Source organism: Chenopodium album, chromosome 23, assembly GCF_948465745.1.
Source record: "Chenopodium album chromosome 23, dcCheAlbu1.1, whole genome shotgun sequence".
Taxonomy (NCBI): Eukaryota; Viridiplantae; Streptophyta; class Magnoliopsida; order Caryophyllales; family Amaranthaceae; genus Chenopodium; species Chenopodium album.
The window spans coordinates 4683390-4699147 of record NC_137856.1 but is presented as its reverse complement, the minus strand read 5'-3'; the positions used below and the strand labels follow the sequence as shown (position 1 = coordinate 4699147).

General features: G+C 36.5%; 3 protein-coding genes across 3 annotated transcripts; 2 read left to right on the top strand and 1 right to left on the bottom strand.

The window, feature by feature from the left end:
• Positions 1-5098: 5098 nt before the first annotated feature.
• LOC145609744 (uncharacterized) lies at positions 5099-6534 on the bottom strand. The gene is made up of 4 exons (XM_081665208.1): positions 5980-6534; positions 5761-5898; positions 5588-5668; positions 5099-5503 (listed from the first exon to the last, which is right to left on the bottom strand). The coding sequence occupies exons 1-4, from the start codon at positions 6514-6516 to the stop codon at positions 5408-5410; spliced, it is 852 nt and encodes a 283-aa protein (XP_081521334.1). The 5' UTR covers positions 6517-6534; the 3' UTR covers positions 5099-5407.
• Positions 6535-8805: 2271 nt separating this feature from the next.
• Positions 8806-10212, top strand: LOC145606888 (zeatin O-glucosyltransferase-like). Its single transcript, XM_081662728.1, has one exon. It carries the CDS (start codon positions 8806-8808, stop codon positions 10210-10212), a length of 1407 nt encoding a protein of 468 aa, XP_081518854.1.
• A 1938-nt stretch (positions 10213-12150) lies between these two features.
• LOC145608303 (zeatin O-glucosyltransferase-like) lies at positions 12151-13810 on the top strand. Its single transcript, XM_081663919.1, has one exon. It carries the CDS (start codon positions 12229-12231, stop codon positions 13657-13659), a length of 1431 nt encoding a protein of 476 aa, XP_081520045.1. The 5' UTR covers positions 12151-12228; the 3' UTR covers positions 13660-13810.
• Positions 13811-15758: the final 1948 nt, after the last annotated feature.

Here is a 15758-nt window from a genome sequence, read left to right as displayed (position 1 = left end):
CATATGCGAACTCGGACTTTAGTACTTACCAAACGTTTGTACATAATACACCGGAGAAAGATGCAAAATGGCAAACTTTATGTTACGACGTCGTTGTGTTTTTGCAAAAGGAAAATTAGTCACCCAACCGTGTTTTGACTTTGTAAATACTCGCTAATGCAGGAGTATTTACGTTTAAGATTTGTGAAATACCCCAATTTAATCCCTGGCAAATAAATTGTGTTGTGTCACTTGTAGCAACACCAAATTAAAGGATTAAAATTTACCATTACTTCGCTAAGTGATTATTATCACCTAATTACCACTACAATGCTGTTTTAACCTCTGTTCAAATATTATGTTTGAAGTCTAAAGCAATTGGAGAAACTTGCAGGACACGATTGTGTGTGTTACAGTCACCCAACCACCCGTATTATCAGCAATATGTGCTTGCGAATGCAACACTATATTCCCTCCAATAAGAAACTGAGTAATTAATGGAAGTTATACTTTGTCATGTACCCAGTCAATAAGGTAAAGCCACGTATTATAAAAACTTCAAAGCGAGTTGGGTTTTTTTTCTGGTTTTTAAACAGTACAACTTGCTTTTTAAACAACAACCATTGGAGAATGGATGTTATATAACTTATGCGGAGAAACAATTACACGTGAAGATAGTAAAATGGATTCAAGCAGCTTATTTCCCAACCAATGAACGAATTGAGAAACATAAAATGCTACCCAGTCAAGAGTTCTGTGTAGTTCTGTGTTATTTACAGCCTATGATACATGTACACGTGTGTCCTATAAAGCACTTCCACCCCCCAAATACATTGAATATACCTGCGCAATTTCAATTAATTAAGCGCGGAAATTTTGAAACAATACCAATATTATTTTCCCGCTCATAGTTTGCAACTGTTAGTGGTAACGCGCTAACACGATTAAGGTTGGTTCAAAAGTTTGTGCGCCAAATGTGGAAAACATAAATTTGCATTTTCATGTTACAATGGAGTTTGCAATGGCCAAGTGAAAGCGAGATCTGGAATTTATAAAATAAACATGTCGAAATGGGTGGTCGTCATGACTAAAGTAATAACAACAAAATCGCAAAAAACACACAATTAGAAAGTAATGTAAATAATCAATAAGGGAACCAAAAAAAAGGAGTAGTCAAAATTGGTGACAGAATAATACATTTTGCTTACTTTTGATAAGCATTCTACTGTCTCAACGAAACATGAATATAATTTAGATTCAATGAACTGAACGCTTGTACAAAGACGATGTAAATGACGATGTAACATTGAGTAATGTGAAACCGTACTTATGCACGGGTGTTTCTTTTAATCACACACTTTATTAACAGATAGCTCAATGTACAGCAAGATGTATTGTGAAGATATAGCACCCAAATTTTGGGCTCAGCCCAATAAAATAAGGCCCAATCTCCCCTTTCCATCCTCTGTTTTATAAACTAATGTTCTAACAAGTGTTGTTGCGCGTCGCTTCATATGGCCACCTCTCATTCAATCTCAGTTGAGAGTAGCTCCAACCATGTCGACTGTAGGCATGGGATCCCGGCGAAAATGTCTACTGTCCGTAGAGGAGTGAATAGCGGGAGAACCTTTCTCGGATGTCCCTTCTGGCAGGTAATAGTGTCGCTGTTAACCCAAAATTTCATCAATAACATAGTTGAGTTCCTCTGTAATTTGCAAAACAATATTTACATCGTGGAAACCTTTTTTTCCAGGACAAGACAAGGGACTGTGGATATTTTAGATGGGTGGATGATAATTCGCATGTACAAGTTCGTATTGATTTGCTGGAAAGGACTATACAACAACTGGTTCACAGGAATGAGGAGTTGAGTCGTGACATTCGATCACTAAGATCTGATTGTACTAAGTGTTATGAACTAGGTAGGGCGGTCGTTTTATCAATTGTAATAATTTGGTTGTTTACTCGTGTATGGACTAATTACTACTGAAATTAATGTATGCTGCTACCAATGTAAGGCAAATGTTCCAGAAATAAAGTGATAAATTAGTAGATATTCGATTTCATTAGCAGTCAATGGAGAAATAAAAGCATCATAATCAACCTACTACAAAAGCGTTACAACCACGATCTAGCATAAGAGTGATATTCAGTGAAAGGTAGTTAAAACATAAGAACAAACGTAGAGAGATTTATGGAAGCGGCTTGCGAGAAAAAGGCAATGAATCCCCTGACTTCCTTCACTGAAACAGACGTTTCCTTGCCTTCAGGTGTCCCTGTGATCATGAACAGATGGTGCATGATTAGTAATTTCCTAATTGAATAATAACAACAAAGCGTGTGTTCTATAAAATCACCTTAAAGTATACATCGGCTGAGAAAGGAGATGACTTGAAACGCTTGTCATCAGCTGAAACCACGTCGTTATTCCATAAGTAGACAACTCCTCCGCAAACACCATCAACTGGAGGTGAGTACCCGAAGCTGTAATTTCCAGGAAGACCTTTGACAAGCCTAGATGTGTTGCTGTATCCATGCCTAGTTTCCAACAAAACTACAACAACAGGCTTATGATACTCATATATAGTCTGAAAATTTTCGATCAGAGAAGGTCTACCAAGCCCCCTTACATTCCAACAACAAATAAGAGAATTGTTTGGTATGGGCACACACGGATAAGAAGTCAATTGCTTTCCCTTTTCAAGATCAAAAGGGGTTAGATCTAAGTAGTGATAACTAGGTAAAATTTTTTTGGCCTCAACAAGCCCAACCCTGAGATGGAGTACATGGGGAAGGGGGGGTATTTTGAACACTTTGAAAGTGTCAGTGTAAGAACCGACACAAAGGCGAAGTGGTGAGTACTCTAACTCCCAAATCGGGTCAGCGACGTTTATCACAGGCCTCGGATCTAAGACATGCATAGCCGACACGGCATTATCAGGGTTAAATGAGGAGGGTGGTGAGGTACCTAAACACCACTTCAAAAAAACTTCAAATTCTTGCCTGATAGGATGGATGTCAAAAACACTAGGGAAATGCGCTACACGCGGAGGGTTCTCTATACCATCCTCACGCATTTGCAAATCCATAAGGAGATCGTAGTCATTGGTCTTCGGATTTATGATAAGATCACACAGGGTTTCAAGGGTCAACGAAGCAAGTATTTCATCAGCATCGCTCACAAAGAGGTACTCGAATTGCGTGAAGTCCAGCTCTGGGATTAACCCAGTAGGTGGATCAAAAAATAAAATGGCGGGTGTATGACAATTCTTCGACACACGACGAGGCATATCTGTGAGAAGGAGATTGTGTGTGTTGTAGGGGAAATTAAACCAAAGTGGTGTATTGGAAGAGGGGTAAGAAGTAAGGGAATTAGTAACAACTGAGGAGCCAGGGGGAATGGTGCATATATATAGTAAAGCAAAAGTAGAGCGCATTTATTATAGGAATGTGGTAAAATCAAAAAAGAACATACATATGTACAAATCACAACAACATAAGTGACAAAAACATGTACAGGGAGACGGATAGATGAAGGGTCCACGCTGTGTGAAGCGAGAGGTAGTAAGTTAAGTTAGAACGTGTTTAGATTGATAATCTGAATATACCGAAGACAAAGTAGTGTTAGCTAATTGATGTACCACGGGAATGTAGTTTTGTGGTGAATGGTCGCATCAAAGTTCAATTTATTGCATGCAATGACATAGGTGTTACTATTTATGCATCGAAGGAGGTGCATAGTCGATCTTGTTTATGATGCAAAAGAACAAGTAACGCTGGTTTATTGATTGATAAAAAAACAAAAACATTAGTTTTCAATGGTTGCGTCACAAAACGTATACATGTTCAATGAGAAAGGTGTGCTAATGATTAATCAAAAGTGCACTTGTTTAGCTAATCTACGGGGTCATGGCTTTACGATGTAACAAGGGATTATAGTTTATTAGTGAAGGGTTTCCTCCATGCACAATTACATTATCCTCCTACATAGGAATCAATACTTGTGGATAGAGGGTGATGGAAGTTTGAACTTGTTTCATATACCAAAAAGAAAACCAAAAGCTAGTTTATTCATTTCGCAAAGGTGAACTTGTTTAATGTGCTAATCAATATAGACCTCTAGACTTATAAGTTTTAGATAAGTGATTTAACTAGCGGAACACCTTTAGATTAATGATTAAACAAGGACAAATAGTTCAATAGTGAATGCCTACCTAATAGTGAATGCCTACCTACAAGTACATTAACTCTCAATGACAAAGGTGTAATTATATATGGTATCGAGTGAAGTGAAAGTGTGAAGTTGTATAAATTCCCATTAAAACAAAGAAAGTTATTTTATTGATTTAGCAAGAGAACATACAATAATATTGAATCGAATCATTGCTCCCAAAAGATATTTTGTGACAATGAGAGAGGTGTACATAGTGGATAATCAAAGGTGCCACAAGTTCATACTGGTTTGCTTTGCTAATCAAACAAGAAAGTGGACAGAGTTATTTTTGTTAAATGATGTAACGTGTCAATATAGTTTAAAATTGAATGCGGGAGGCCACCAAAGGTGACTAATAGTTAAGGTGTAAGTTGATGCATCGAGTTGCAAGTTTGAATTTGTTGAAAATACTAATTTAAACCGACCACATAGACACGGTAGTCTTATGGTATTACGTAATCAAATTAAAAGAGTATAATATTTATTGTAAACTTAAGATAGCTTATGATTAGCTTAAGAAAGCTTATGATTAGAAAACGATCAAAGGGTATGCAACTAAGAGGATAATAGTAATACTACTACTGGGCTTATTTTGCACGGCCCAATAACAACAGAATCAATAATCAACAGCGCTGCTTATGTGAAGGCCAAGACCAGCCGTATACCAAAACCCAAAACTCGGTAACCCAATTCATATTGACTTACTGGATATTAAATTTGGGGAATGCATCAGTCCAGACAATTTGGGCCCATCAACAACGACCAAAAGAACATTGTGTACTCATATGACAACAGGAAAAAAACCAAAGCATGGTTACTGGGTCTACAACTTTCACGCTTTATTGATGACGTTCAATTAAAAGCCTAAAACACATCACACCTAGGCTCTCTGGGATGTACATTGCGTTATTATCACAATCTCAGCTTGATGGGACAAATCAGGGTCTATTACAGAAATCAAGATCCTACATCAAACATTGTTCACTGGCATTACATGAAATCGAACCACGAGTAACGGATATAATAATACAGTGAATGACCAAATATGCTTTGAAGTCGTAACAAAAATGTTAACATGTACAATTGGAGCTTCCACCACATCAAGCAAGCAAGTGCTGCAAGGTCTTTCCAACACAAGATAAAATGCCACATAGAATGACGTCCATGGTGCAGCACATATTGTACTGATAGGCTTGCCTTCAAAGTGGTTGCAATTCAATCTTGCATAGCCGTATACCGACCCTTCTTCCTAGCACTAACTATGGCTTGTCTTTCCCTCAACCGTGATGCAATGATCAGATTTGCAACATCCTAGAAACAAATATGCCAACCCAAGGTTAAGTACTGCACAACATTAACGTACCATCTACTTGAGTAGCGTAAAACAACACATACCTTTACCACAATACTCCCATGGGGTGCTTCTGTGTCCCTCGCCGTCCTGCAGTGTCTCTCTCCGTATGCAATGTCTACCATCTGCATCGGTTTCCATTTCATAGAAATTTTATGAATGACATTGAGGGAATAACAATCTAGCAATCAAATGACATAAAACAGAAACTACATACTCCTAACTTCCCAAAGTCCCCTGTATTTGATCGATCATCCTTTGAAGCCAATCTAATTTGTTTCATGGTCCAAACCTTTATCCTTGGAAACTGATCCCACTGCACTGGTGTCCTGTCAAGTCGATCAAGGTAGAAAATCTAGCCATTCAAACAAGTCAGTCATAGGTACCATGGAAGAAAAATTACAATACAATAGTACATTGTTGACCAATCACTTACAACAGCAAACATTGCACACCCACCACACCCACCAGCATATCCGTTAGCATAGAATCTACGTGCAAAGCTTGATACACTATCCATCAATTTTTTAAGCACCAAGTCACACCAGTCATACTCCACGGAGTTCATCACACAACTAAGAGCTGGTAACAAGTCCGTACCCAATCGAGGGGATTGAGTCGGACATAAGACCATGTGCAACGCCACAATAAGAAATACTGACTTAAACTCTTCTTCTTCATCGTCGGCAAACTCACCCTCCAATCGTGCCATCATTTGACTAGTCACGGGTATGCCAACTGACGTGTACACACTCCCACAACCTCTACTAGATTTGGTTATCCAAGAACTCCCATACTTCAAAAGCAATTGCTGTACCTTAGCCCGAAGTTCACCGGTCATTAATTTTGAATTAGGTACAGCTTTATTCCCACAGGGGATTCCTAATATCCACCGTACTTGGTTCTTAGAAAATGCAAACACACGACCGTCGGGAGCAACCATTGTTCTATTAAGGGGATCTATTCTACTCATAACCCAATATGCTAACTGTCTCGGCAACTGAGTTCTTGATACAAAATGAAGGAGTCCCCCAAATCCCATCTCATTCACCCAACGAATCCTTTTCTCATCAAACTTTTTGCATATCCTCCCAAAGGACTTAATACGACAACTAATGTTTGGTGGCTGCATGATGATTAAGAAACAAATCACTTTAACAGAAAAGCATTACAAGGATTAAATTAATCATCACGTACATACTTACCCTATTGACAGCACATGCTTGTGTCTTCACAACATGACCCCTAGCCTTCACAGCACCCCCCACACTCAAGCTGTCATCCTAAGCATTTGCCCAACACATACGTTTAGAAACCATTACAATGACAGAAATTAAACACAATTACGTATAGACTAACGTTAACCTCTGTTTTTACCTTAAATAATCCGGTGTGTAATACCATTAATTTGTTCAGACACCTACCAGCAGATACCTGTGCAGTGCATTGCATTGCGACAACCGTTTATAGCCAATTTGAGAAACATAGGAACAAATCTAAACCCAGTGGAATTGCTTTTCCAAACAAGCTACATAAATCTAACTACATATTGTGCCGATAACTTTATTTGCTGCAAATGAATTGGATAATTCCAATAATATTTAGGTACATACCTCCTCTTCTCCAGCACAATCCATCACTCCTCCTATTCGCTTTACCGTCACTAGTCTTCAAAATCCCCAAACAAAATGAAAAATAACTAATTATCTATCTTTGTTTGGAAATTTCCTCTAACTAAAAAATAAATCAAAATTAATGTGCAAATTCAACTACCTCTCAGCCCTTAAACTTCGTCAGAACAAGACATTAATACCGCCAATTACAATTCTAAAACAACATTTCAAATTAAACTGCAACTATTTGAACAAATTTTCAAACATTCAATTCGAACAAGAATCGGGAATAGGAATTCTAGGACTCACAATACTGATGCTACATCAGGGGGACCCAAAACTTGACGCTGCAACAAGGTGGTGGATGGACTCCGACGGATGGCTGGAATTGCTGAATACGAGAAATACGAGAACTTGGATTTTTTGGTAGAGCTGCAGCTTCAAAAGAATACCTGTAGAACTCAAGCCCCAGATCCAGATGAACATCACAAATCAAAGACCCTAACGTCGCAACTAACGCGGTTTATGAATAATGCCATGTGGAAAAAGCTGAGTTGTACAAACAACCACGTCAGAGCTGCTGAAAATACGTAAATGGCCATTGCCACATAAGCGCAACCCGACATTACCCCCTAAGATGAACAAATGTTGTTCATCTTCAAGATGAACATGAATTTGGCGAAGGACAAAAGCTGGTGTTATTGGACTGAGATCCGGTTAGTTTGTGTCCAGTACAGTATTTGATGTGGATCTGTCACATGATTCACGTTTTTTTTTTTTAAGAGAGCCACAAGGGCGGTGATGGGAATCGATTTTAGGATCTAATAGAATCGGGAAAAAGCTCTAATCATTTGCTATCTTGATTCATGTTAATTTATTTTAGACAACTAATATTAGGGCCACTATATTAAGGTCTTATTTGACAATTGGTTATTGATTGTTGGCGATTTAATTTGGCTGGTTTGACTAGTTGTTAACATTGTTGTTTGTACGGACGGTTGATCATTTGTTGTTTTTAAATGTGTTCGGTAAAATTAGACGTTAGTCGTTGATTGTAAATGACTTGTAAAATTGTGTTGATATTCATATTCTTGGGTCAAGTCCAATATTATGAGGAAATAATTTAGATATATTGTTTAATGTTACTCAACTCCATCTATCTTCTCATTTTAGTTGACTTTATTAATTATCTTATTTCACATGCTATGTATGATTGCACAAGATATACTTCGTAATACAATAATACTTATATAATCAATTAGTGGTACATGCGATATCTTGGATCATTACTAATCTCTACAATATGAGACTTACGTATACGAGATCAATTTATTACTAAATTAATTGATATGCAATCTTAATTTTAAGTAATTTGATAGTATTACAATCAGTGGCATACGACTTGAGATAAATTATTTATTACTAAATAATTAAATGCATGTTCTGATGATTTTCCCATGAGGACCATGACACAGCAAGTGATTACATATATAAATACAAATCTTTAAGAGTTTAAAGCAATCACGTCCAATTATTAAAAAAAAAACATATGCTAACAACTTGCATCTTCACAATAATTATCATGATTTTGTAACATTATAAAAACCAACATTATTTCTCCAAAATTAAACTTCTAACAAAAATTTATAATGGAAGGCCTTAAAGTGGTAATAGTGATGGTGCCAACACCAGCACAAGGCCATCTAAACCAACTCCTCCACCTCTCTCACCTCATCACCACCTACGGAATCCCGGTCCATTACGCCGGCTCCACCACCCACAACCGCCAAGCGAAGGTCCGACTCCAAGGTTGGGACCCCAAAACTCTAACAAAAATCCAATTTCATGACTTCCATCTCCCTCTTTATAACCCATCCCCTCCAAACATTGACCTCAATGACACTAGCTCTTTCCCTCAACACCTCGTACCACTTTTCGAGGCCTCGACTCATCTCCGCCACCCCATGTCTCAACTCCTACAACAACTCTCGAAAGATTTCGATAGAGTCGTAGTCATTCATGACATTATTATGGCTTATGTAATACAAGATGTTATACATCTCCCAAATGCGGAGGTCTACACTTTCAACCCAATTTCCGCCTTTGCAACGTTCTTACAAGCTTGGGATACCATACCAAAAGAGCATAAACCGTTTCGGCTACATTCGAGTGATGTTCCGGATCATATACCTAAAGATGAATACATGTTTATGTCACGAGAGATGATGGAGTTTATAGGAAAACAGTTTAAGCTATTGGGGCTGAAGTCGGGTTGGATCTACAACACGTCGAGAGTGATCGAGGGAAGGTATGTTGAATTGATAGAGACTTTACATTCGATGAAGGAAGATGTAAAGCATTTTGCCTTAGGACCTTTTAATCCGGTGGAAATCGAAACAAAAAGCGTCGAAAATAGACATTCTTCTTTAAAATGGTTAGATGAACAAGAGGAAAACTCGGTGATTTACGTGTCTTTTGGTTCGACAGTGTCAATGAAGGATGATCAGATTGATGAGCTAGCAAAAGGGTTGGAAAAATCCGGTGTAAAGTTCGTATGGGTGCTAAGAGGGGCCGATCCGAACGATGTTTTTAAGGAAGGTGATGAAGTTATAAGGCCTAATCTTTTAGAAGGGTATGAAGAAAGAGTTAAAGGTAGGGGAATGGTGGTTAGAGATTGGGCGCCGCAGCTAGAAATCTTGGCTCATTCATCAGTTGGTGGGTTCATGAGTCATTGTGGTTGGAATTCATGTATGGAAAGTATTAGTATGGGTGTGCCAATCGCGGCCTGGCCTATGCATTCCGATCAACCAAGGAATGCGGTTTTGATAAGCGAGGTGCTAAGAATTGGTATGGTGGTGAGGAAATGGTCACGCGGTAGTGAGCTTGTGATGTCGAGTACGATAGAGAATGCAGTGAAAACATTGATGGCTTCGGAGAAAGGTAAAGAGATGAAGGAAAGGGCTATAAAATTAAGTGAAGAAGTTAAAGGATCAGTTGCTAAAGGTGGTGTTTCTTGTTTAGAAAGGGATGCTTTCATAGCCTATATTACCCGATGATACCAACTCTTTCTAATCAATCTCACTACAAAGAGAACAATTAATTGGTTGGGTTTAAGTCCGGCCATTTTGGATTAAATTCAAAATAAGCTTATTTTTCATGTATTTCAGTTTGGGTCTTTTTGAGGCCGAGTTTAATTCAATTTTACTACTACCTCCGTTTCTTATTTCTTGCAACAAATGAATATTTTATATCTCACAAATAATACCCCTTTGTTGCGAGAAATAAGAAACGGAGGTAGTATATGTTATTTCATGTCAATTCAGGTATAGGTGAGGTCAAATTAAAACGGAAACGATTATTAGTTATAAGAACATTGAATTTTCAATTTGGGGTTTGATACGATTATGTGTGGGTACCATTTCGAGCTGATTAATTATACGTTGAATTAAAACAGCTTGAATCATTTGTGTAAGTGTAGAAGTAAATTTATGTGTCATTCACAATTAGTATTGATGTGAATATGTGATTGATTATTTCTAAATCGTAAAATTTATATTATTTGAATCATTTAACAGCCACTGATTTGTTAATGTAAGCCTAATACAATACTATAGCTCCCTTAGTCTCTAAAATAAAATAAAATACTAATCCGTATCAAAAATCACTTTATCAGAAATTGATCTAGCTGAAATTTCATTGTCATACTTGTTTTCGTACATCTCTAATTAATTTTCATATCATAAAATATGTAGGCATACGGGACGAAAGGAATATCAATTTATAAATTATACTCTACTTCAATGCATAAAACACAACCAATCCCATAATTGTTTAAAGTATTATTGTCATTAGGTCAAATACGTACCCGGCTGTGGCTCCGTGGCTTAAGGATCCACAATTGAAACTTATTTTTTTTTAAAAAAAAAAAAAATGCTAATTAATTGAGGGATACAAATTTGGCATATGCCTAAATCATCAAAATGTTATTATTGAAATGAGCTTGAATCTAATTTGACAATTATATACACGAACAAAGTATTGGGATGACTAGCGTAACATAACAAAACACACAAGGATTGTTGAATTTTTGTATAATACTGTACATTGACTGGAAACTAAGGAGACTTCTTTAATATCGACATCAATGAAAATTGAACATATAAATTTGATTACGTGATTAGTTCATGTTGCACATTTTAGTCAAAAACGGCTATTGCATACAGTTTTTAGAGGTCCGTAGTAATTTAGTATGATTCGTTATTGAGCATATAGTTTAAGGATCAGACAAGAATAGCTAAACTTCATTCTGGTAGCTTTACAATCGTCACTTTCGCTACTACTAAAATAAGTAATCGCCATCATCGAATTACAAAATAGGTTTGCATGTACCCAAGAGTCACTAGACTCACTTCAAATCCTCGGCGATTTCCATACTCAGCCTTCAACCAAAAATTATCGCAAATTGCTTGATTTCTTAATTGCTTTCAAGAATTTTATATGAATCAAATTGGCCATCATCACTCAACTAAACTAGTTACAATAAGTGACTTCTTCCTTATTATGTGATAACACGTTTATTAATCACAACATTTCTTCTGCATTTGTCAATTCTTAACTTCAACCTATAAAGTCTACAATTATAAAAATTAAATTTTAATAAAGTACACATTGAGAGTTTGAGACGGATCCAACATAATCCCACATTACTAGGGTTTTATCTAAGTATAACAAAAACGTGTAAATAGTGTACAATAAATTGCAGAAATGTTGCAGGTTTAAATAAATGTCACGTTCGTCAACTTGAGGAGCAAATCAGAGAGTTTCAGTCCTAGTTTGTTTTGAAAACTACTGTACAAAGATTTGTGGAGATTATCCACCATGGCTCCACTGTCTACCCCACTATATTATTGACTAACATTCAGTAGAAAGATAAAATGAACTACAACCTTGCAAAGTTACAGCAATCTCACAATATACTTCGTATGTATTATGTAAGGCAACAAAAACAGCCAACAATAACACAAACACAACATAATCTTGTGAAGTTAAGTTTCAGCAATCTCACCCGGAAAATGGAAGGCCACAATTCCTGTGAAGACACGGACCAAAATTGCCTCGATCACCCACTAGCCGAAGTGGTGGTTGTGATGGTACCATTTCCGGCACAAGGTCATCTCAACCAACTCCTCCACCTCTCTCACCTCATAACCTCTTACGGATTACCAGTACACTATGCAGGATCCTCCACCCATAACCGACAAGCCAAACTCCGCATCCAAGGTTGGAACGCGGATAGTTTGAGCAAAATCCATTTCCATGACCTTGAACTCCCGCCTTACGACTCCCTTCCTCCCAACCCGGACAACTCCAACCATTTTCCTAGGCACCTGCAACCACTTTTTGATGCTGCTGTGCATCTACGTCAACCTGTTTGCCAACTCTTACAGCAACTTAAAAGCAAGTTCAGGAGAGTTGTTGTGGTTCATGATAGTTTGATGGCTTCTGTTGTCCAAGACGTAAAATCCATCCCAAATGCTGAAACCTACGCCTTCATTTCTATATCAGCGTTTACTTTTTTCTTCAATTCTTGGGAAAAATTACAGCAGAAACCTTTTCCCCTAGATTCAGATATTCCGAAATTCCTTCCCTCCAATGACGGGTGCTTCACACCTGAGATTTTAAACATAATGATCCAACAACGAAAAATGTTAGGATTAGAGTCAGGAAGACTCTACAACACATCTAAGGTGGTAGAAGGTAAATACATCCAACTGTTGGAGAAACTATCAACAAATAATAAGATAAAGCACTTTGCAATTGGACCTTTGAATCCAGTGGAAATGAAAAGCAAAAACGGAAAATATAGACATATATGCCTGGAATGGCTAGACAAACAGGAGACAGCTTCGGTGATATACGTCTCTTTTGGATCGACGACATCAATGACAGATGAGCAGATTATGGAGTTGGCATTAGGATTGGAAAGAAGCGGACAAAAGTTTCTATGGGTGCTTAGAAGGGCGGACACTGGAGATATTTTTACAGGTGGTGAGGTTGGGAAGCCTCAGCTGCCCGAAGGGTACGAAGATAGAGTGAAAAACAGAGGAATTGTAGTAAAAGAATGGGCACCCCAGCTAGAGATTTTAGCACATCCGTCAACAGGTGGGTTCATGACTCATTGTGGATGGAACTCATCCATGGAGAGCATCAGCATGGGAGTGCCAGTCGCAGCATGGCCTATGCATTCCGACCAACCAAGGAATGCCTTTTTTATGACAGAAGTTCTAAGGATAGGTGTACTGGTGAGGGATTGGAAACACCGTGCTGAACTGGTGCCATTCAGTACTATAGACACCGTGTTGAGAACATTGATGGCATCAAAGGAAGGAGAGGAAATGCGGAATAGGGCAGCAGAACTAGGTGATGCTGTTCGAGCATCAGTTGCTAAAGATGGTGCTTCTCGGTTAGAAATGGACTCCTTCATATCCTATATCACAAGATGACTGTCATTAACTGATTTGTTCACTTCAGAATTCTCAATAACAGAGGATCTTTTCATAATTTTACTGCAGCACTTAGTTAATTTGGGCAGTCTCTATGAGATAATTGTGCATTTGTGCCATATCGTCCTAAATTTCATTTTTCAGAAATTCACCAGATCTGCAAATGTTTACTGATGTAACTTGTAAGCAATCAAACAGGCTTTGTTAAGTCTGTATATCATATCTAGTCCTATCTTTTTTATGTTTGATGGTATTCCTTACAACATTGAAACATAATTGCATATTCACCTTTCCTCTAGATCAAAAGCTTACTCTTGATGTTTGATTCCTTCCATGGAACCTGACATCTAACAAGCAAAATGCAGCATCTGTTTTCAAATTTAAGTAAAAGTATTACTCCATTAGACACTCCATCTCAATAATATTGCTAAGGTAGGAAAGGTATTCCACTAGACATGACATCCCAAATTTTTTGTGTTCCACTAGAATAATGATGATTAAGAAACAACCAATAAGAAATTCTCTGTGTTGTCACAATACATACTCCGTATATTTTCTTCCTCCATTTCAAAATAAATGCATCAGTTTGACTAACACACTTAGGGCCTGTTCTCATTGACTGAACTCAGCTAAACTGAACTAAAATGAATATTTTATAAGAGAAGGAAATTAGGAGCTGAACTGAACTGAGCTGAACTGAATTGAATTTCAACGTAAGAGAACAGGCCCTTAGACCCTATTCTTTTGAGCTTCTGGCAGAGCATAACAGATTTCAGCACAGCACAGCAGAGCAAATTGAAGGAGAGCAGAGCATATCAGATTTTTACTGCTATTGCTGCTGCTGCAGCTGCTACTACTGCTACTGCTACTACTACTATTATTTTTTAAATAGTAATTATTTATTTATTTATTTATTTATTATTATTATTACTACCTACTACTACTATTATTATTACTATTATTAATATTATCGCATTATTATTATAATCATTAAATTTTGTTATAAAATATTAATTATTATTATTATATTAATTTTAATTATTAGTATTATTAAATATTATTTAATTGTTATTTTTATTATTATTAAAAATTAAGAAATATTATTTTTTTTGTTATTATTAAAAATTAATAATTAGTATTATCTTTAAATATTAATTTTTATTAAAAAAATCAATTATTATTATAATTATTATTATTATTATTATTATTATTATTATTATTATTATTATTATTAAGCAGAGGAGAGCTGGAGCAGATTGAAGCAAAGCAGAGTAGAGCATAGCAGATTTTGCTCTAAGAATGGGGCCTTACTAATGCACATATTGATCATTAATGTCTCTAATTATCTATTAGTAAAATTATTAAAAGTTGATATGTTATACAATAAGATGAATCTATAACAACTTTAAAGATAAATTATGAAGTATATTAAGGACAAACTAATGTATTGACATACATGCCAAATTTGAAGGTGTCAGTTCTCGAAAGGAGGTAGAATTTGTTTTTATGTAGTACAAAATTATATTCAAAGTGAAGCATTTAAATAGTATAAAAAGTCAATCAATGCATTAATTTTGGAATGGAGAGGGTATGTTAATATGGCCTAATGGCCATAGGATACTACTCACAAGGAGAAACTCCAGCACATGCAAGAGCAGACGAGGTAACATGGCCAAGCAAGATTGTCAGCACTTAAACAACCACATGTAGACCGAAGCCTATGACCCAACTTATTTAGCCTTAATTACCATGTTAGACTTAGCTCCAATGTTTAACAAGATAAGTCTACTAAACAAGATAATAAACTAATCAAAAGATCACAAGCATACAAAAGTCACAGCCATATGTTATAAAACTAAATTAAATTTCCAAAGATAACAAGCACATGAAATTTTTGGATTGTGTTTGTACTCATGACATTGCTTTTATCATTATAATTATAATAAGGTCTTACATGTCCTAATTGGAATTAGTTTAGACATACGTGACAAAAAAAAAAAAAATAATATTTGATTTAACTTAATATTTCCACTATATCATTATGACGTTATATACATCTATATCATTAGATATATTATTAACCCAAGAAATCTTCCTTC